General features: G+C 35.5%; 2 protein-coding genes across 4 annotated transcripts; one reads left to right on the top strand and one right to left on the bottom strand.

Annotated features, from left to right (window-relative positions):
- The first annotated feature begins 725 nt into the window (after positions 1 to 725).
- Positions 726 to 4948, top strand: LOC103938791 (pentatricopeptide repeat-containing protein At2g30780). Of its 3 annotated transcripts, none has more exons than XM_048585776.1 (3): positions 726 to 1533; positions 2076 to 3316; positions 4531 to 4948. In XM_048585776.1, the coding sequence occupies exons 1-2, from the start codon at positions 1084 to 1086 to the stop codon at positions 3198 to 3200; spliced, it is 1575 nt and encodes a 524-aa protein (XP_048441733.1). In that variant the 5' UTR covers positions 726 to 1083; the 3' UTR covers positions 3201 to 3316; positions 4531 to 4948. The 3 variants fall into 3 exon arrangements, with proteins under 3 accessions (XP_048441733.1, XP_048441735.1, XP_048441734.1); XM_048585778.1 differs by having other exon boundaries at positions 4461 to 4948; XM_048585777.1 differs by having other exon boundaries at positions 2076 to 3776.
- A 4092-nt stretch (positions 4949 to 9040) lies between these two features.
- On the bottom strand, positions 9041 to 11516 carry LOC103938790 (gibberellin receptor GID1B-like). Its single transcript, XM_009348836.3, has 2 exons — positions 10937 to 11516; positions 9041 to 10577 (listed from the first exon to the last, which is right to left on the bottom strand). Exons 1-2 carry the CDS (start codon positions 10973 to 10975, stop codon positions 9576 to 9578), a joined length of 1041 nt encoding a protein of 346 aa, XP_009347111.2. The 5' UTR covers positions 10976 to 11516; the 3' UTR covers positions 9041 to 9575.
- Positions 11517 to 23993: the final 12477 nt, after the last annotated feature.

Here is a 23993-nt window from a genome sequence, read left to right as displayed (position 1 = left end):
TAAAGTAGGAGTGGCCACACATCGAAGACTTACAAATGCTTCGATTAGAATATGCAACTATGAAACAGAGATTCAAGGCAAAATAGTAGAGGAAGACCAACGAAGACTAGGAAAGAGACTATAACAAACTATATTTGGTACTTGGAGTTAACGGAACACTTGACGTAAAGTCGAACGCAGTAGCATTCTAAAATTCCTACCGCCTTAGCTACTTAGTGGGATAAGCTAAGGCTTGGCTATTGCTATTATTTATTTATTTTTCTTAGTGGGATAAGGCTTGGTTGGTATTATTTATTTATTTTTGAATAAATGATATTATCTACTCCAAAGGGATGGGGAAGTGAGCTAAACCTCACATTAGGCTAGCTATAATAATGTGGTTCAAATTCGCTTTGGCGAGAATCGAACCTAAAACTTTTCACTTACAAGTGAAGAGGAATATCACGAAATTGTAGTACTAAGTGGTTAAATGTTATTTTCTCCTTTTTGTGAGACACTTTGTAGGTTGGCGACGGACCTTCGTAGCTATGTCATTTTCTGGTATATTATTGGGGTTGGTATTGTCAACACATTTATTTTTAGCTCTCACAAATTGTTTTCTAATTTATGTCATTTAATTTCTTTAATTAATTCGATTCAACGATCGAAAATTAAGAAAATTGTATAGAAAATAAAAAAGTATGAACATATAGCATCACCTATTTGGGCTTTGAACAAGATCAATTTTTTTAAGTTGTCATATGGGCATGTGATGCTATAATAAGTGTGACTACAATGTTGATATATCGAACTCAAAACATGCTATCTAAAATACGGACTTAAAATTTATTTCTAACCATAATAGCCCTGTGGTGATTTTAGTTTGGAGAGTTGATGCGGATGAAAATTAGCTAGTCTAACAAAAATTTATCGTTTGATAAAAAATAAAAAAATTTGATTTTTCTGTCTCTAATATTACTCGTATAAAAAAAATATAAAAAAAAAATCTAAGCATTGGTGGAGCAGAAGATCGGACAGAGAGAAAAACCCTTGGTAAAACCCATAACACACGCGCACAACGGTCACCACTCACAACACCAACCAATGAAGCGAGTTTGGAAGCTATCCGACGCCGCCCAATCTGAGCTCCTCTCCCGTCACAGATCCTCCGCCGCCGGCTCCAAAACCCTACAACACCCCCACTACGCTTTCACCCTCACCAACTCCCCAAGTTACAGATTAACCCGTGACGTCAATGCTCAGACCCACTCCTCCTCCGCCGCCCCGTCTTCTTCTTCTCCGCTCATCTCCATGTCGAGCATCATTGACTTGTTCAGAGACAAGCCCTTGCCGCAAGACATGAGGGCCAGGGAGGATCTGGCCCGGACGGCGTCGGAGTTGAGGGACGAATTGGTTCAGAATATTGGGGATTCTGAGAAGATTGTTAGGGTTTTGGAAGAGAAGGGATGTTCCTCCCTGTGGGAATGGAAGTACGGAATGGGTGTCGTTGAGCTTCTGAATCAGCTGCGTTCGTGGCCTCAATTGGCTCTGGAGGTAATTTCTCATATAAAAGTTTGAGACTTCAGATTTAAAGTTTGAAGCTTTTCGGTTTTAGTATGAGTTTTCGATTACTTAACTCGTAAATTAGTGTTCGTTTCTAGATTGTATGTACAATTATGCAGCATGAAAGTCCACTAAATGGCCATTGTTATGCATTTGTTAACTCTGTGTCTGTAATTCTATATGGGTCCATTTTCTGCTCAAAGTAGGAGTTTTCGACGGATAACATATTACATTTTCAGTTTGCCATTCACAATGTGTACACTTTTGTTGCACTAACTTGGAATCATATTTTATGAAATGCAAGACCGGTCTATTCCCATTAGGGTTTGTGGTGTTAATAATCGAGTTTTAAGACTATTAAAAGACGGGAATACAATGGATTAGTTTGGTTTACGTGAGATATGCTTGCGTCTGTTGAAAATATGGTTAATCTTTACCGTGCTTTGCCCATGTTAATCTCAGGTAAAATCTCTTTGGAAATGTTGCTGTTTAACTATCTATTTTCTTTTCATATTGTTTTGCTTATGTTATAGGTTTTTGAGTGGAGAAGACAGCAGGTTGCTAGTAGCACTTCTATGAGTGCAGAGGAATATGCCAAGGCTATTATAATAGCTGGTAAAGCTAAGAATGTAGAACTTGCCCTTGAGTTATTTACCGAGGCTATAAACAAGCAGATCAAGACAACTTCTATTTATAATGCACTGATGAGTGCCTATATGTTCAATGGTCATACTGCTAAATGTCAATCTTTGTTTCGGGACCTCAAGAAGGAACCAGATTGCTATCCTACTATTGTAACGTACAACATTCTTATTTCTGTATTTGGTCGTTTGATGCTGGTTGACCATATGGAGGCAACTGTCCGGGGTTTAAAGGATTTAGGTTTGTCACCTAATTTAAGCACATACAATCATTTGATTGCTGGATATGTAACAGCTTGGATGTGGAATAGTATGGAAAAAACTTTCCAAAAGATGAAGGAGGGCCCTGTTAGTCCTGATATTAGCACCCACTTGCTAATGCTTCGAGGGTATGCTCATTCAGGTAATTTGGCAAAGATGGAGGAAACATATGAGTTGGTAAAACATCACGTAGATGATAAGGAAATCCCATTGATAAGAACTATGATATGTGCATATTGCAAGAGTTCTGTGACAGACAGAGTGGAAAAGATTCACAAACTAATGAAACTTATACCAGAAAATGAATATAGACCTTGGTTGAATGTGAATCTGATTAAAGTTTATGCTCAAGAGGATTGCTTGGAGGCGATGGAGAAGTCAATAAATGAGGCATTTGAGCACAAAACTGCTGTACATACTGCAGGTGTGATGCGATGTATAATTTCAAGTTATTTCCGATGCAATGAAGTGGACAGACTTGAAAGTTTTGTGAAGCGTGCAGAATTTGCAAGGTGGAGAACTTGTAGGTCCCTATATCATTGTCAGATGGTCATGTATGCAGCACAAAACCGCTTAAAGGAAATGGAGAATGTGCTTATTCAGATGGAGAATTTAAACATGCCCTGTACCAAAAAGACATTTGTGATACTGTACAGAGCCTACTTAATGTGTGGTCAAAGATGTAAGGTGGCACAAGTACTAGGATCAATGTGGAAGCATGGATATGAAATGCCTTTTGATTCATTGTTATCATGATTCTCCACGTCACTTTGGTAGAGCTTGGATGGCAGAAATGCGTAAACCTTTCAGAGAGTATTGCGAATGGTTCATCAAATTCATAAGACACAACAGGGGTTCAACATTATTCACAGGTACACATCTTCACTCGGAAAGCCACTTCTTGTTATCAACTCCTTTTCTCTTTAGTCAGTAGTTTCCTGATTTTTTGTTGCATGTACACTCTTATCTGCTCAGAATGATTGCACACTATTTCCTGTTAATATGACTGTTAGAGTCCTACGGTTCTCTATTGTTTTCAATGTCCTCTTTTTTTCTCCTTCCCCTTTCTAAGATGCTAGGTGACTGAGCATTGTTATCTCATCATCTGGATGAGTACCATACTGGATTCATTCAAAACAATAAATCAGCTGAACAAGGTTTTCTTTGTAAATAATTATTCATCCCCTACCCATCGAACTGACCAATAAGTTATATTGATGGCATCCTATGATCATTGAAGGGAAGAAATTACGGAGCACATGCTTCAGGTTGACACTTCAGAAGTCGAAGTGCGATCTGATTGAAATAGTTTGTGCTGACGCATGTTGATTGGTAATGCAATAATTTCTTCTGTATATAAGTCAGCAATCTGTAGAATCAGTTAGTTGTGGTTGAATGATTTGTGGCCTATCTATCATTGGTTGAATTGAACTTCATTAGAAACTAAATTTCTCTCTGATTCATTGATAATTATGCGTGGATGTTGAGATTAATTATTGATTTTATGATAGCATATCACTGCATTGGATGAATTTGGATTCATTGGAATTCAAGAATATTACTTTTTAGATGTACATTTCGTGAACAGTGTGATGTGCTGACCTTGGTAACCCATGTTCCGTTGATCGCGGAACAAGTATTCCTAAAGTGTGAGCGCCTATGTAGTCAGTGGTCTTGCCAAGAGATCACTCCTAGATGTGGTGTATATAGTATACCCGCAGCTAAACCTGAATCAATATTTCTCGAGCCAGTAATGCATGCGATGCCAACAAAGGAACAAAGTGTAGATACTGCTAGTGAGTCTATTAGAACAAATTGTTTGCCTTTACCTCCAACACTAAGTAACTTTAACAAGCTTATGGATATTGCTGCCGTAATTACATGATTCCTTGGATGCCGTAGTTACATGACTGGCCCTCATGTAACTGCCTCTAAACGAGGAAATTTAATCCGTCTGCATATTTCTTTAGACACTCTTAACTTCTTTAACTGCTTTTGAAACTTCTGTTATTTCAGTTTGTCACATCAGTTTATATTCGATTGGTTTTGTATTTGCATACAATTGATCGACCGTGCTGGGTTGCAGAATCTGTACATTATTTCGTATACCAAGTGTACCGAAGCGCTGAATGCCTATGGAAATCCAAATAAGTCTCACCACGACCTCAAAAGTTTCAAAGAGGGTTGCTGCACTCGATCTACTGATGTATTTTAGAAATTACATTGACAGTGAAGAGTTAGTCGTTGCCTTGTTTGAAAGGCGGTAGGCTAGGGGTGGGTTCGGCTTCAACTGGTTCGGATTTTTGACAAAATTGATAACCGAACTGAAATTGTTGTTTGGTTCGGTTCAGTTTTCTTCCATTTTTTCGGTTCGGTTTGACTTCACACGCATGAAACTCCATACTATTCCTTGGATCATATTGCAACGGATGAGCATTCCTATTAATTATAATGGTTAATCCGTCATCTGTGGTTTCATATATAAAGAATTGTCGTTTCCCTCATGCTTTATTTTTGGGGAGTTTTATAAGTTCAATCTCTCTTTTTTTTTCCTTTTTGCTTTTCGTAAATTACAAATCTCCAAAGATTTATTCTTATCATGAAAATTGGATTCATTCCTAATTCGAATGTATTGATTTTAATCTTGCCCTCTCTTTGTTATGTTTGAAGAATACTCTTTTTTGAATAAATGTTTCGGAATTACATAGAACGTTATCTTCGTCAACATCTTAGAACGATCTTTGACATTTAGTACAGTTGAAACGATCATTGACACGTAATAAAGTTGGAGCGAGATTATGCATATACATAAAAATAACACTTATAATTTAGAATTGACCCATTGTTGCATTCTCATTTTCAAATAAAAGCAAAAGATCTAAATAAATATGTAACCAACCCTAAAAATAGATCTAAATAAAGAAGTTGTTTGGTATAGTGATACAACAGTATCTTCGTAGACATTCAAAAAAAATTAAATCGATTACTGACATTTAATATAGTTGGAACGATCATTGTCATTCAATAAAGATGGAGCAAAACGATGCCAAATACATTAAAATCAAAACGTACAAATTTAGAAATGAACCAATTTTGAAAGAAAAGTGAAGGGTCTAAATAAAGAATTTGTTTGGCATGGTGATACAGCGTATTCATCAACATCCACGAATATTAGAATGACCATTGATATACAATATAGTTGAAACGATCACTGGCATCCAATAAAGCTAGAACGATTATTGACAATAAAATTTTAAAACCAACCCAATATTTCATTTTCCTTTTCAAACACAAGTGGAAAATCCAAATAATGAACTTGCTTGGCAATTGGCATGGTGATACGATAGTATCTTCATCGAAATCCAAAAACACTGAAAGAATAATTGACATTCAATAAAGTAATACCTACCACTAATATTCAATAAAGTTAGAACGAACTCACGCTAACACATAACAACAATACGCACAAATCAGGAAACGACACACTCACTCATTTTCCCTTTGAAAGAAGTGAAAGATCTAAAACAAGAACTTGCTTGAGATGGTGCTTTTATTCCATAATGGGTGAAAGGTTGAAACAAGACCTAACCAATTAATGTACTCCTAAATCTAATTATTAGGAAAACCTTTTTCTTAATCATTCAACCAACAAAATTAAACATTAAAAATTAAAGAAAAATAAACCTCCAAAAAAGTCCACATAAGACAAAAACGAGATGTGAACCCGGAGGACCCACCCAAAAATTAGATTAATCAAACACGGGAAAAGTGAAGGGGAGGTGGAGACCAAAAACAAATTAAGGGTTTTGTCGTTATCTGCACATCGCCATTAAGAAAAAGTCGATTTTGTTGACAAGGACTTAATGTGTCGTATTAGGGAATAACTCCAAACATTAACAGCTAATCAACAAAGGACAAGTCACAATACAACGTTGAGAAATAAACCATGACAAGTCGAGCAAGAAATCTCCTGATGAGATTTTTTAGTGTAATCGATACATGAGATGGTACATCATGTATCATTATATAAATGGTGGGATATGTGTGCTAAAATGTTAATAAATTAAAAAATAAAATTTCCCACCACTCATATTAAAACACGTGGTGTACCACTTGTATTCCCGTCACAACTAAAAATTTTTCCCCGTTCATGCGAACAATGTTCCACACGTGTTCGTCGTTTGATCCGAACAATGTGTTTCGTCTTTTTTGTCGTCGAGAATTCGAGATTTAGTTTCTCCTGTTACAGATCATATTTATGTATGATACACGGAGTATGGTTTTCTTATAAACAAATCATAATCTAACACGTTATATTTTTAATCTTTCGTTTTTATATTATGCACGTATGGAATGACTCCTTAAACGAAAAGAGTCATGGAAGGTTCACAGTAGAAACACACAGATGTTAATTGGTTGGTCAGTACATTGTGATTCGTCTCCTTATAGTCGAGGCTGAATTTCTTTTCTGTAGATTATTGTTTACATATATGGAATACTTTTTTCATGTAAACAATCACAGTCTAACGTATATGCGGAATATTTTTGTTTTGTACTTTTAACATACTCTTTTATAATTTGTATGTACATAATATGAACAACTCATTAACAAAATAGAGCGAGCAGAGTTCCCAATAAATAATAAAGTGAATGAAAGAATTTGACGAAACCTAATTAAAGCATAAGCAGAGTTTCCAACGAGGGCTGGCTCGGCTGGTAATGTCTTTGCCTTGTGTGTCGCCCCACCAAGGTTTGAGTCTTGTTACCAGCAATTCTCGTTGGTGCGCAGTCTGTAAACTTCAATGTAAATTCATACCAATCGTAGCTAGCAATTAGATGTCAAGCGTAAATCCTTTTAACTTGAAGTCATGGATGTTATCCTAACGTTGGTGACGACAGTAACCCATCTTTGTCTAAACTTTGGTGGATCGGATAAGCATAAGAATACATTCAACCTTTGTAAAGCAATGCAATACAGAGTCATGACTCAAGTAAGGACAGGGTTCCATGTCATTGTCCAAAGCTGGCTGTGTTTTTCTACCCCTTAGTGGCCATTAAGCACTCAAAAGCAAATCCCAAAAATCTTATTAAATTTGTTTGCTTGTTTACTTGTTTGTTTTTTATCCATGGGTTTTCATATGTGGTCCCTCTGGAATACATCCAAAATTCCCAACCACTACCAACCAGATGAGTCGCCCCACCACCTAAAAACAAACCAATTCTATGCATTTGCCATTATCCCCAAATCCCAAATACGAATTGAGATTCACTCCGAGTTTTTGTGTTCAAAGGTTGCATATCAAGAGATTTGGACAACATAATTTTAATCATCTGCCTCCTATTAACTTGTCCCATCGACCCACTTCACAAAAATATAAAAGTCTGAACGGGATCCAGAGTGGATGGATCCAAATCCCTAAATTACGTATAAAAACTAACATAAACTGGATTTATCGCTCTCTAGCATTCTAGTCTAATAGTAATTGCCTTGCGAAAAATAAATTTACACCTAATAACGCGCTATTAGTCTAAAAACAATAGATGATAGTGAGCTTGTTCGATTTAAATTCTTCTCCAGAATAGAATTTAACTAAAGAGATGGAGTGAGATGAAGAAATCCATGATTACACACTCTGCTCCAATCATTTTTTCTCACTCAATTTTCATGTCTATTATTTTAGGGGTGTGATATCCACATATCCCATTTTACTTCTCACACACCTTTTTAATTTTCAGCCGTCGGATCAGATGAATTGAAAAAAATCAACGGACAGAAATTATCAAAAGGTGTGTGAGAAGTAAAATAAGGTGTGTGGATAGCAGACCCCTTCTTTTATCTATTTGTTGGTATCATCTTTTTTTATGGTTTTAAATCCTTAAATGGAACACGAAAAAGAAATGTTTCATCTGCTAAAAAGAGTGGAAATAATCACTTCCTTTTCCTCAAGTCATATGCCACTATCTCAATTTGTGTGGTGATGAGGGTGGCGTGGTTGATTACACTTGGCATCGAAATTTTACATGAATTAAATAACGTGAATAAACATTTTGTTAATAGAGATTTTTCTATGTAACCAAAGATATATGTCCTCTTGCATTTATCTCTATTATATACGATGTATTCTTACATTTATTGTGTCCATCATGTGATTGTAGATACTAAATTACGAGAATTATAAATACAAGGAACATATTCAAGTTGTACTCAAAAATCTTTATTTTTTTTGCGTTTAAAGCTCTCAACGTGTGATGTATCATCTCGTACATGCGGCTATTCTCACGTATCTGCATTTCTCTTCACTGAATACGTGTAATGAAAATCGTACACACAAATAATAATATATTCGGTTTCATGTAAGAATCTCTTGTTATTTAGTAGCGTTGAAATATCAGTGTCCTAATAAAACATGCAAAAAGGCATGCACTCAAATCAAGCATAATCTATCATGTCACGCATAAAGACACAAAAGGCAAACAGAGTCAAAGCTCCTCGCTAGAAAGGCGTGATTGAAGTTGGCAAAAACCAGAAAAATCAAAAGAAAAACAAACCAGATTACTAGCTAAACAAAGCATTAATCGAAGATTAGGAATCGAGATTAAGTTCAAATATCAAACGAAATCTTTATAAATAAGCCTAATTTAACCTAATACGGTACACAAAGTATAACATTTTATGTTCATACACAAGAAGCATTATGCTCCACAGTTCATATTTTTCAAATTAGTAGTGCTTACAATATTAAAATCCATGTAACAAACAACATATTAATCAACAACCAAACGCTTCTAGAGGAACTTACTTACACCGGGAATGCCACTCTGGCGGCATCCCAAGCCACGCACTCCTCTATGTTTTTGGGATACCGCCAGCATCGCCGTTGCAAGTTCTACAACGATGCTTACCATCAATCATGGCTGGAAGTACGCTCTTACATCCGAATCCAGTAAACGAGTTCCGATCCTTCCAAGCTGCCGAAACTCTCAAATTACCGCAACAAAATGGTAAATAAAGTAAGTAAATACTAGACAATCTTACAACTACACACGACAGAGCACCCGAGTAAAAATGTCAAGCTTTTTTGCTATGTATCAATGGCTGCCTTGCGGGTAAAGTTAAGTAGAATCAATGTATTAACAGTCAGGATTCACGAAGTTCTTCATCTCCTCCATGAGGCAGTAGAAATGCTCATTGTTCGGCAAGAAGTAGAACCCGATCGTCGCCTGCTTTAAGAAGAGAAGCTTCACATCCTGCCCTGCATTTTTTAGCCCTTCCACATAAGCCAATTGCCAATCTTGCATGAGATCGAAACCAGCCACAACAACAAGACTCTTGGGAAATTTCAAGCCCTCGAGGCTCTTGTCCCTCGGGCCGAAAACGTGACACGCCGGATGATCTCTGTCTTCGCCTTCGGGCAGAAATGCCCGCCAGTACCAATCACGGTCTTGTATTGTTACGAAGTACTTCCCATCCAGTCTCTTCTCTGTTTCTGTTCTCTTCTGCCCCCCAAACATCGGGTGGAGAAGGATGTTTCCGAGCACCTCAACCTCCGCTTCCGCCGCCTTGACCGCCACGTGGTGAGCAATGTTGCCGCCCGAGCTGTCTCCGGCTAGGTAAACGTGAACTTTCGAGTCCTTACCCTTCCCGCTCTGAAGCCACTTTCTCGATTTCACCCACTTGAGAGCCGCCCATCCGTCTTCATAAGCACAAGGATACCGATGTTCCGGTGAACGGCGGTAGTTTACAGAGACTACAACAGCCTTGCAAGTGTTGACAAGGCGGCGGCAGAAGGTGTCGTAGATGGCGCTGTTGGCGGATGAATGTGTGAAGCTTCCACCGTGGAAGAAGATTATGACTGGGACGACCTTGGTGGTGCTCAAGGGCTGCTCAAGATCCAGAATGCCCCATTGCGACTCGTTTCCGGGGGCAAATTTATAAACACGGTTGAGGAGGCTGGTGGCTGTGTCGACGTGATCAAACGAGAAAACCCCATCAACCGGAGTTATGTTGGCGGGGACTTTCCGTTCGAGGAACTCCGCCAGCTCGCGGTTGAATGTTCCGTCAGCGCGGCGGAGGAGGTTGTAAGCTAGCTTGAAATTGGAGATTAGTACCCATGTGTTTAGCGGAACAACTTTCTGCCAAAAAAAAAGGAAAGAACTAGAGAAATCAGAAATTAATCCATCAAAAACTCCTTGTTTTGCAAAATTTTGTACCGAATGAAACTCTAATTAGTGTACCTTCAACAACAAACATGGAAGAATTAGAAAGAACTACGAAAATTCAAGCCCCTTGAAACCAAACCAAAAAGGTAAAAAAAAAAAGAAAGAATCCAACTAAAATTTTTGGATTTTGGCCCAAACGAAAGTTCGAAAAACTAAAAACGAAGTAGTTATCAGTACGAGTTAATCGTCGCCTTGCCAGGCAACCCAATTTAGAAATGGAAAGAAAAAAAAAAGGGTAAATTTTGAGAAAAATAAGGAGAGAGAGGAACTACCTTGGATTCATTGACGTTGACTTCATTACTACCAGCCATGCCTCTATAATCTCTGTTTCTCTCAAACCCAGCAAGATTTTCAGAAACCCAGCAAGAAGGGCTCAAAACCAAGCGAGTACCCTGAGCAAAACGACCCCTTTGATGGACATACGAGCAGAGCTGCTGGGTTTGCGGACAGGACGTGATGGGTTTACTGAAAGGAGCAGTGGACTTTTGTTTCTCTCTGTTGTGCGAAGTGCTGGGTTTGTTGTACTTTAATCGGATTGAATTTTTTGATTCCTCGTTTTGGGTTTACTGAAGGAAGAGCGGTGAGAAGACACTTGTAAGAAATAAGAGAGCACATGGGGAGAGAGAAAAATATATCACTGTTTAGAGAGAGAAAGAGAGTACAAATTTAAGAGAGAGAGAGAGAGAGAGAGAGAGGGAGAGAGATTGAGAGTCAAACGCAGAGGAACGACGGTGGTGGAGACGGAGACGAGAGAGACGACAAAGCAGGCGGCCGAATTCAACTGTTCAATAGGACCCACTTTTTGTAATTTTTTTGCTTTCTGCTGCCGGTTTTTTTTAGTTTTAGAGAGATTGGGGGGGGGGGGGGGGGGGGGCGCGAGAGAGAGAGAGAGAAGGGTGTGCGTTGTGGCGTGGTCTCTAGTGCGAATGGAATGGGTTAAAAAGATGGGAATGGCTACTGACACCTATGTTTTGGCTTCACACTGTATTTTTGCACTTTTTTTTATTTAATTATTTTCTATTTTCTCATAAATAATAAAATGTCGTTGTAAATGTTTTGCTATTTTGGGAATTTGGATCCTCCTGAACCTTATTTTTCGGAGTTTATGGGCGAAGAAATTCGGATATTTGGCTTGTACGAAAGAGAAATTGGAGCACTTAATTTGTGTGACGTTGGCTAGTGGATTGGGGACAATCGGATTCAATTTGAGTGGTCCAAATTATGTAGTCCTTAAACTCTGGATGGTTAGATCCAGAGCGAATCTAAATTGTTATTTTGGTGTTTACAAACTTCAAAAATTATACCATTATTGTATTTTAGATGATTTAGTTTATGACCTCATTTCGAAATATATGAGCCTTGAACAAATCTCATTTGTCACTCACTTCTTAAACTTTGATATGTATTATCTTGGTTGAATAATAGTGGATTGATTTAGGTATAAATTATCATTTGGAGCCTTGACTTCAACTTTCTGGTGTGTGTGTGTGTGTATTTTTTAACAACTAATATCTACACTAAGGGGTGAGATAATGTGTTAAGCCTTACAATGGATTAGCAATAATATAGTTCAAATTCGTCTTCGACGAGAATTGAACGTAAGACATCTCACTTACAATGAGATACTTTTCTTTTAAAATGTTTTCACTACTTGTAAATTTGTTTTCCTATTCCTCAGTAATAAGAACAACATGTGTAAAATTATCGCTATAAAATTAGAAGCCAAAAACAACTTTTGAACTCTATTCTTTCATCTCATATATATCTTCTACATTTTTTTCTAGTTACTCTTAACTCATGACATCATACCACACGTATTATATGTGCAAACTTTTATACTATTTTTTACGTATATTTTTTTACTAACAATACAAAAAGTAAAACACAATGATACGTATCACTCAACAGCACAAGTTTAATCTAAGATATAATCGTCTCAAAAATATATTAAATCACTATATGTAAGAGCTAACTTTTTTTTTTTTTTTTTTTTTTTTTTTTACAACTCAGTGATACTTACTATGAAAAAATTGAAAATTAGTATAATTTTAAAAGAAAAATATAAGCTTTTTTTTTTTTTTTTGTCAAAAAAAATATAAGCTTTGAGTCTAAATTTGTTGGTGCACTGAAAATTCAAAAAAAAAAAAAAAAAAAAAAAAGAGAAGAGTTTCTTGCGTGCGTCCGACACGATACCATGTGGCGACAAAGGGTTCCGTCCCAAACCACCAGGATAAAATTTTGATTTTATCCTTGTCACATCCTTGAAACCACGAGCCTACCGTTGAGCACGACAAGGTTTTGTCCGGTAGTGGAAGGCTCGTGACGACATTTTCTTGTCACGGGTAAACTGCTATTTGACTCTTTGAACTATTATTCCAGTTCAAATTAACCTCTTGAACTATTTTTTTTGGTAAATTAACCCCATGAATTATTTGAAATAAGCCAATTGACCCCTTACCGGTATATTCCATCCACTATTTCGTCAAATTCAAAGAAAAATTAGTTATTCCTTCATCAATTCTTACTTGTTAACTGTAACTAACAATGTAATTATGACAAAATAATGTATTTGAAAACAAAATAATGTGTGATAACAATGTGGATGGTCTGTTATGTAAACATTTGGTTTTTTATGTTTTCTCATTACGCTATATAATTTTAAATTATTTTGTGTCTATGTGTAAAATTTTATTAATGGTTATAGCTGACAAGTAACAATTAAAGATGAAATGACTAATTTGCCCTTAAATTTGACGGAATTGATTCTGCAATCTAATGGCAAAGGGTTAATTGAATCATTTTAAATAGTTCAGAGGGTTAATTTTACCAAAAAAATAGTTCAAGAAAACAATTTTCAATTGGAATGATAGTTCAGGGAGTCAAATCGCAATTTACCCTTTTTGTCACAGCCTAAGGGGACTATTTGTCACATCCCGCCCAGGGGGGACCACTTCCCGGGCCCGCTGCACCACCGTAGCACGATATTGTCCACTTTGGGCCCTGACTACGCCCTCACGGTTTTGTTTTTGGGAACTCACACGAGAACTTCCTGATGGGTCACCCATCCTGGGAATGCTCTCGCGCGCCACTCACTTAACTTCGGAGTTCCCATGGAACCCGAAGCCAGTGAGCTCCCAAAAGGCCTCGTGCTAGGTAGGGATGGGAATATACATATAAGGATCACTCCCCTGGGCGATGTGGGATGTCACAATCCACCCCCCTTAGGGGCCCGACGTCCTCGTCGGCACACCACGGCCAAGGTTAGGCTCTAATACCAAACTATCGCTTCCCGACCCGGGGGGGACCACTGCCCGGGCCCGCTCCACCACCGTAGCACGATATTGTCCACTTTGAGCCCCGACTACGCCCTCACGGTTTTGTTTTTGGGAACTCACACAAGAACTTCCCAATGGGTCACCCATCCTGGGAATGCTCTCGTGCTCTACTAGCTTAACTTCGGAGTTCCCATGGAACCCGAAGCCAGTGAGCTCCCAAAAGGCCTCGTGCTAAGTAGGGATGAGAATATACATACAAGGATCACTCCCCTGGACGATGTGGGATGTCACACTATTAACGGAGCTCTTTTCAACAAAATTTAAAAAATAATAAAAGTTATTTGTAACTTGGGCTTTGATTTTGTCGTATTATCTGGAGCGTATTCAATCCATCGTGGGCTACGAACACGTGGCAATTGGATACCTCTAGAGTTTTAAGGACGAGGCCCACCTGGGAGGGCCTTATTCCGAAAGGTTGATACGATGAACTCGGTGGTGGAACCCCCTTCGAACCTCCTTTCTCGTGAGAAAATTTTCAGTGCACCACGGCTCTACACCAAGCGTAAAAATATAAATGACTTGAATTTTTATTTATAGAATTGAACTATTTGTATTATGATGTTTGTTGTACTGAAACGTGCTTTTGGTATGGTAAATATCTCATTTTCCTGATGATGTTCACCGGACTATGTGAGTGTGCCACGCGACCCTCATGGTTTGGCTTTTAGGAGATGATTGATTAGATATTTCTTTGAGGCAACACTATATGATGAGTAATGCAAGATAAATTAAATTTGGAAACATAAACATAGATGATTGATCAGATATTCCTGATGATGTTCACCGGACTATGTGTGTGTGTCATGTGGCCCTCATGGTTTGGCTTTTAGGAGATGATTGATCAGATATTCCTTTGAGTCAACACTTTATGCTGAGTAATGCAAGATAGATTAAATTTGGAAACATAAACATAGATGATTGATCAGATATTCCCGATGATGTTCACGGGACTATGTGAGTGTGCCATGTGGCCCTCATGGCTAGTTGTTTTTATGTTATTGTTTGGTGATATTGATATGTATGAGTTTCACATCAAAGAAGTAAAATGTTTATAGTAATTTAAACAACATGGAATTTCGTTCATGGACGGAGTTAATAAAGGACTATTGGGGGCAAATGTCGCTACTCAAGTAATTTATTATTTAGCTACACACACACACACACACACACACACACATACATATATATATATCGTCATTTGAAATTATCTCCATTATCATAGTGGGTATAAGGCATACCATAATAAGGTTTTGTTAGTTGTTTTTCCAATTGCCCCCAATAATAAGATATTTCTAGCTTTGTCCTTGATTTCGTTATCTTTTATCAATTAGTTTTAGGTTCAATGTACACGGCTTATTTGTTCACCAAAATAACCCCAATATAACTTTCGTGTAAGAAAAACTTTTCTTGTCTTTACGAGCTTGTGTAACTCTATAAATTATGAATAAAATCTACAACAGGCAACAACTTACAAATTATTGTAAACAATGTGATATAATAAAGTAATTAGAAAAGAAAAAACATTATGCCATCCAAATGATAAAGACACAAGAACTAGATCAAGGACAATTTCACTTTTCATCAGAAAACAATAAAAATTTGTTGGTGAGTGAAACAACAATGAAAACATGATCAAATTTATTTAAATTGCCAACTGGCTTTGGATGTCCACAATGGACTGACCCATTTCTCATTACCAAACACACAGAAGCTTCCCAGCTTGTATTGTCTTTGTCTCCATGATAATATTAAGGAAAACGCTCAAATGACAAAATGGTCCTTGTCTTTTATTCTATCGGTTAATTTCTTTCGCGTGTTTTTAATTTGGCCAAATTAATCATCGTATTTACTTTGCTTAGCCAATCTTAGACAATTTGTTGACCATTAAAATTGAAACGAAAATGTAATTTCACTGTAAACCCATTAAATACACACGAGATCAAATGATTTGCAACGACCCCTCAAACTATTTTCTAGCCATAAGACTCAGACATTTATCTGATGGGTTGCAAATTAGATGTTCGCAAGACTATCTAACGCGTAAATATTTTGAAGCATCGTCGTCAATCATGTGATCTCGCGTGCATTTAATGGGTTTTCCACGGGATTACATTTTTATCATAATTTAACGGTTCTTTACCAAATTATCTAGGATTGGATAAGTAAGATAAACATAGAAAATAATTTAGTCAAATTAAAGACACGGGAACCAAATTGACCATAGGATAAAACATAAAGACTATTTTAACATTTAAGCCTACAGTAAATGATAAACACATGCTCTTTTGAACCTCTTATATCACCTTGTTTAATTATGTCAGCTAATTTTGTTTCATTTATTTTATCCGATAGCGAAAAATTAAAACAAGGCGTGAGAAAAGCCAAAATAGTATGTGCCCTTGAACTTGATGCCTAAAAATATTAAACAACCGTCCAAACACCATTAATATAAACTTTTATTTAACAATAAAATAAAATATTGGTTGAGTGCTTTGTAATATTTTGGACGTATACGTTGTCGTATTGTGAGAGGTGGGTAAGCATGCGCCACGCCACACACAAAGACAAACTATACCAAACATAATGCCGTGTTGCTTACACTTGTCTTTTCATATGTATCTTCAGCACAGCAAACGATAAACACGCGGCTTTTTTTTCTTACTTATGCAACATTACGTCATTACGTACATATTTATTGGCTATAATTCCATGTCCATGCATTGATTATTAGGATCGCTAGGCTATGAAGATTAAAATTTTAAATTAAATTATGTAATATTAATAAGAAATAAGATATTTAAGTTATAATCCAATCATCTACATTACTCTTATTATTAACATGATTTTATCCTAAAATTATTGTATCAAACAACTTATGACTCGTTTAGACGTATTTTTAAAATAACTGAAAGTGTTTTTTGTGAAAATATTTTTGTAACAAATTCTTAGTAAAAATACAAGTAAATCTTAAAAAAGTACATAAAGTGCTTTATAGAAGAAGCACATAACTGGTAGGGATGGCACGGTTCGGTTTAGGGACGAAAATGCTATATCCATCTCATAACCACGAAAATTAACCATATCAATAACCGCAAATTAACCATCGAGGATTATCCATAACCATATCCACTAGATAACAGATTTTCAATCGGTTATCGATTATATCCATCTTCGTCAAAAAAAAAAAAATTATATTCATCTTATTGACGCACTATAAATTTTAGTAGATACTAATTTCATCATTAAATAGCAACATCCAATTACAAAAAACATAACAATATATTTGAAGCTGTTCATGATAAGCCAATATGATAAATTAGTCCAATAAAAAAGAAAAAGAGGACAAAAGCAAATACGAAAGTAAGACAAAACAAATTGATTCAATGAATTAATTTATTGATAGTGAGACTCTTGAAGAAATATGAATCTGATAAACCTGGAACATTTAATAATTGATATATAAAATGATTCAATGAATTAATTTGGTTAAGTATAACAATAAGAGTATTGAATTGATGAGGTTGTTGGTATGCCCCATGCATGATGTTTGGTGAATAATAAAGATAGTATAGGGTTTGATGCATGCATAATGAATTAGTATAGGGAGGCTTCAATAAATTGAATAAAATTATATTATATATCAAATATATATATAATATATATAATATATATTCGGGTCGGATTCGGGAACGGATATGGATTGGGAAGCCCTATAACCATATCAAAAAATATAACCGAATAAAGTTCACGGTTTTTCCCTATATCTATACCATACCCAAATTTTCATATCAAAATCCAATCTATTCGATCGTTTATCCACGGTTATCGGGTTTAACAGTTAAAATTGTCATCCCTAATAACTGGTGCTTCTTGCAGAAAGCACTTAAAGTGATTTTGGAATCCAAAAACATTTTCTCTAAAAGTGCTTTCAATTATTTTAAAAGCACATTCAAACGAGTTCTTAGTTATCAAATTAAAGATTGTCTAAGTAAAATCTCATATATATGCGAAACAAGAGATGGAGAAATGCTAAGGAAAGTCTCTCAAAAGTTAAACTTTTATGAACTATCTGTTACTTTACAGTTTAATTTCAATTCTCTTACTAATATTATAAAATATTATGTCACAAATATTCTTCACTTTTATAATTTTCTTTGTTTTTAACACTCCAGCGTCTAGGTCTGTATTGATTAGGGGGAATAGCGCGTTTGTATCTTTTGGGAGCTAAGTTTTGTAGCAACGTGGGGGCCCCACCATCGTGTTTGGCCTTTTGTGCGTTAGGTCAACATCATCGAGGAACAGCGTTTGGCTTCTTCTGTCAATCTATTCAATCCCACTAAGTTAGAGAGAGAAAGAGAGAAAGAGAGAAACAGAGAGGGGTGAATTATTATTTCAATTTTTGTTGATAATTCCAATGGATTTAGAATTTTATTATTCAGAATCGACATATTTAAGTTGTATTAACGAAATTATGTCGTCAAAGTCTTAAGATGATTGATTGAATCTCGATGAATGGAGTTCATGATTTTGAGTCTTACTCTTCATTATATATAATTCAACCCATTAATCATCTTCATTAACGGTGAATTATTCTATCAATTCGTTTAGTGAGAATATCTCAAATTTGAGTAACATTTGTGAGAAGTTGAGAATGATATATAATTGTGAGGTTTTATATTTTATATTACTTATCTCATCATCACTTTTTTAAAAAGAAAATCAATTGATGATTTCATTACGACACTCCATCATTTCGAGGGACGAGAATACTCACATAAGCATTTCAGTCTCTCCCAAGCCACCATCATGTGATTCATCTGCTCAAAAATCTAACCTAAAATTCATACCGATACGTAACTTAAGTGTACCTCATTATGATGGTACGTAACTTATTGTAAGTGTGTTATCTCAATATAAAAATGTTATGCAAGTATTTTGACATATATTAATCAACTTCTTGTGTAGCATGCCTATATTTATGTTGATTAGACTTTAATCATGGGCCGGGTTCGATTTGAATTTCGAAGTCCACAAACCTAGATCGCATTAAATTTAATTGAATTTTTATCATAAATAGGAATATTTACCCGTTCCTTGTAGGTAGAGTAACAAAGAGAAAGACCTATTGAATGTTTTTATTTAATTTTTGGTCAATCTACACGAGAGCATATTTTAGTCAATGGTACCCTTTGTATACGGTTATACGTGTATAATTAAATTTGTCGATTATTTGTTAAAAATATATATATATCATATTTTGGAAAACAAAGCAAAATTTTCAAAAAAAAAAATTGGGCTTGGAAGAAGAAGGGGTTTCAAGTGAGAGACGTGGGGTCAAAAAAATATTTTCAATTTTTTGTTTAATTATTAAATTGTTTATGTTTTTTTTTTATTATTTTTGTTCAGTTTTAATGAGAGAGTTAAAATTGTAATTCTAAGAATTTTTTATTGATAAAAAAGTTCAACTCGTAGTTTAGATAATAATTTTTTTATTATATAAAATGGATGATTTATTTATATACTTCTCACAGAAAGAGGACAAACAAAAAAATAAAGAAAAATGCCTTTGTTTTGCACATACAAACCTTCATTTCAATCATTTCATGCGAATCTAAAGAAAAATAATGAGTTTCTATGCTTGCTTTTATTTAATTAGAATTCAAAACAAACGAGTGTCTCATATTTGCTATATTTTATGAGCAATAAATAATCATGAACATGAAATATCTCCTCTCACGGTTTTTTTTCTTCTTCTTTCTCTCACTCCTTGTTTTCGGCTTTCTCTCTACAAAAATTGAAATAAATAGGAGGGGAAAGAAGGAGAAGAAAAGAAGAGGGGAGATAATCATTGTCTAAAATATATGTAAAGGTCTTACGAGAATCCTCCAAATGTTTGGTACATGTTATTTTTGTGCACACCAAGTGTTTGACAACTTGCAGGTTGCGTTAACATTCGACAAATTCTCTCATAGTACTTGTCAGATTGCTTCAGCATATGTCAATATTTTCTTAAATGTGTGCAACTTGGTTCAACTAATGACAACAAGCCCGCCAATTGTTCGCCAAAATGCCTCCATGAATAAACTATCTTTTTGCGCACTTCGCACTCTGTTTTCTAGATTCGCCACTATCTCCGTCGTGATAGGGTACCATTCATATTCATTGCATTTACCTCTCAAATTGACACAAAGACAACCATCATGTACAATGAATGAGGGTTTTGGATGATTAGTTGTGATTAATTAGGATAAGTAAACAACCTAACATATAAGAATGTACATTGTATGTGAAAGTGAATGTATACTATGGGGTGACTAGATTCTGTCTTGAGTAAAACAAGGACCACGCGTCATGTTTGTGTCTGAATGCATTTTCCCCAAACTTTCTATCCGTCGAGAATATAAGGCCAAGGACGGACCACGCTTTATTTGTTGCGTTTTACCAAACTGTTAACAATGCATTAATATTTTATACATGAATATGTTTACACTAAGAAGCGAGAGAATAAAATAATGGGATGATTTAGTAGTTGTGGACGAATTTCAAGTTCATATTTTGCACGGCACATTTTGGGTTTGATTCTTAACGTCGGTGAATCCTACAATGGTAGCCTGGGGAAGGCTCAAATGGCTCTGTGAGTCTTCCCAACCCTCATAAATGTAGACTTTCGGGGTGAAGCGACCAACTGTTCTCCTTTTTAAAGAAATAAATAAATTGGTATTAAACTTGCAATTCACAAAATTTGAACTTATGATCTCAAAATTACAAGCAAAAAAATACTATTAAACTTGCAATTTACGTGTTTAATTTACAGTTACACTTAAATCTTTAGTTGATACAAGGTAGAGCAACAATTTGATGGACTAGAAAATTAAGTCAATTGTAAAAATTGTGGAAATGTATGCCCACATGCTTTAGCTAATAGTGAGGAAGACTTGAAAATAGTTGTGTCGTTGTTGATATGTGAGGCTTTTCAAAAGACAATCACTTCATTTTTTGTAAATCTTCACGGATGTGGCTCTATATAAAGAGCACTCTGTGTGTGATCACAATACGCAGCAATGAAAAGAAGTGAAAACAATAATATTAGTATCTCTCCCTTCCGCTTTTTACCTGCAATCATTTTGTGTTATAGTTACGAAACTAAATAATGTGATATTTTACACCCGCTTCCTTCATGTTCCTAGCAAAGATTATCTCTCTAATTTTTACCTATTCATAACAAAGTTGCTAACAACTATCATTCACGAGAATCGTCCACAACGATCAAGGTTGAACAATCATCGATTCTTTTGCCATGTGCATTTTCGAATATAATTGTACTTGTCAACAGCTTATTTAAAAATCATCCTATTTGTGGCTTATTTCTTGGTTAATATTTGTAGCTATATGCACATATAATTATACATTAATCTCGGACATTGCTATAGACTGTTATTGTTCACAAGTGACATGTCACACTCGTCGAATACAATTTTTTGTTTCGGCAAGTGGTTGTCGAATATAATTCTATAAGCCTCGGGGGTGAAGGTTGACACAATGTCCACTATGTCCCAAAACAGTTATTTAGATGACTAGACGAGAGCATGTGTTAGTTAACCCAAATTGGGATAATTTATTAGCCATTTACAAGTGAACATATCACAATGTCTATATACCTCATGTAATAATAATCAAGTATCGAACTCGCTACAAAAGTAAGACAAATATAATACTTCTCACTTACAAGTGAAGAAAAATACTACTTACAAGTGAATTAATGGAAATTCTTCCCTTTTGGTTTCACTTGAGCGGTTGACGCAATCCAAAAGGAAGAGGAAGCTAAAGGACCTACCAACACTCGTGAAAACCCGAGTTCGGGAAGCTCGATCAACCCTTGCTCTAATAAAGATGAGTTCTTATGTGTTTTTCACACCCCTTCGATAAATGGACAACTTCCTCGGAGAACTGGCTGTTCAACAAGGAGATTCTAGAATTGCAAAAAAGAAACTCACGCCCAGTAGAGCTATATGCGTTCAGAGCTGTGGCTTGCAGTCAAACTCTATTATGGATTTCTAACCACATTCTCCATAGGGCACTCGTATCTCTTCCTTGTGGATAATTGTAATTTATAAATTCATTGTATTTGTTAAAAAAAAAAAAAAAAAAAAAGCTTTAGGCAACAAAATTTTTCTCACATAGATTGATCCTTTTGCCACACAACGACAAATTATATTAAAGGGTGGGTAATGGAAGAAGTCAGACAATAGACTCATCATAATAATGTGTGTTGAACTCACCCTCTAGGAGAGTCAATTTTAAAATCTCCAACTTACAAGTGAAGATAAATATCACTAGACCATAACACCAGTGACAATATTAAGAACATTATATTTTTTAAGAAAAGATTTTGACCTTCTTTTTTTTAGGGTTTTAAGTTGCTTTAAATTCTCATTTATTGTAATGCATTAGATAAAACAATTAGTAACATGGACAGCTCTTGGAAACTCACAAACTCTACCTCCAAGATAATATAAACATATGTTTTATGGATTAATCTTTGTTAGCTTGTATAAACTATATATTATGGATTGGATTGAGTCGGAGTACACATTGCTAAAGGATAACTTAATTAAAATTAGCATTGAATAATTTCCAATTGGATTCAAATAATTAAAAATTATGATCAAATGTGATGATGGCATGGACGGTGAATTGATGAATGAAAACATAAAATTAAGCAAGGAATCCGACTATGGCGACGATGATGTGGTTCCCTCCTTTGAGTACAAGGTATGTGTGGAGTGTATACATATAATATATGAGAGACAATTTCAGCTTAATTTGTGGGAAGTTCTCTCTTTATTTTTTTTCTAGGGATCAGCAATCTATCCTTTCGGAACTAGAAAGACTTATAAAGGTATTTTAGTTTTCTTCTGGTCACCATCGTGTAATTCTCATGCACCAAGAATTGAATCTATAACGTACCATGTAAAAATTTGACTTGGAATTCGTCATCAATGACTGAGCTACACCGTAGGGGTTACTCAAGCATTTGGTTCAACTTTTGGTTAAAAAAATTGAGAATGCTTTGCTTTTTGGAATTTGATGAGGAATTTCTTTTTTTAGAAATACCCAAAATTGAGATATGTCAAAATCTAGGAAAGAAAAATCACTAAAAAAGGAGAAATGGGGGATTTTATTTGTGTAATCTCAATTTAGTACTTCTCCAAACTCCCTTTTTATCAATATATAGAATCTATCGGAATGTTGTTTGCTGTTTTCAAATTCATCTTGAATTTGTTTATAAATCGAGGATGGTTTTTGAGAAATTGGTTGAAATGATTAATATAGAAATTTCAATGTTGAAATGATTATTTTTTATTATTTGATTGATATGTCTTTAATTTAATTAATATGTCACTAATGTTTGATCGATATGTTCTTAATTTTTTATTGCTAAGAAGGACAGAAGGGCAATTACCTTCAAGCGCTTTTTTATTTTTTAAGATAACATTTAAGTTTTTACTAAAAATTTCAACATGCTTATGACAACAATGTTTATGAGCACAAGTATTTTTCAGAAGATACTATTATTTTTCAAGGGAGCCTCAAAAATGCACTAAGTGCAAAATGAAAATCCTACCCTAAAGATTAGAGGTGGGAATTTGCACCTGACCCGTTTTTTTTTTTACCAAAAAGAAAAAAATGAAAAAAAAAAAAACCAACTAACAAGCTAAAAATTCATAATTGGGTTGGGTCTTAACGGTTCGGGTTAATAACGGTTGACCCTGTTAATGACCCATCATTTAATGGTTGGTTTTCGGTCCACCTGCGAAAGCGTTAGATATTCGTTAACAAAAGCATTTTTGTAACTTTGTCAAAATGAAAACCCCAATCCCTCTTTCGACTTAGCTTCGATGATCTCCCACACTGCTCCAAAATTCCCTCCTCGCCACCTGATCCCTCACCTCCCTCCATGATGACCCGTTAACAAAACGGGTCATTCCAGGTT

Source organism: the organism of the source record quoted next, unplaced genomic scaffold, assembly GCF_019419815.1.
Source record: "Pyrus x bretschneideri cultivar Hongxiangsu unplaced genomic scaffold, Pyrus_bretschneideri_v1 Contig23, whole genome shotgun sequence".
NCBI classification, from domain to species: domain Eukaryota; kingdom Viridiplantae; phylum Streptophyta; class Magnoliopsida; order Rosales; family Rosaceae; genus Pyrus; species Pyrus x bretschneideri.
This window is presented reverse-complemented; position numbering and strand designations above follow the sequence as displayed.

Bases quoted from the DNA above. Each gene is read 5' to 3' on its own strand.
- LOC103938791 (XM_048585776.1), top strand. From the start codon at position 1,084: ATGAAGCGAGTTTGGAAGCTATCCGACGCCGCCCAATCTGAGCTCCTC. The intron at 1,534-2,075 runs GTAATTTCTCAT...CTTATGTTATAG, and splicing joins GGCCTCAATTGGCTCTGGAG to GTTTTTGAGTGGAGAAGACA.
- LOC103938790 (XM_009348836.3), bottom strand. From the start codon at position 10,975: ATGGCTGGTAGTAATGAAGTCAACGTCAATGAATCCAAG. The intron at 10,578-10,936 runs GTAGTTCCTCTC...TTTTTTTGGCAG, and splicing joins TCAACGTCAATGAATCCAAG to AAAGTTGTTCCGCTAAACAC.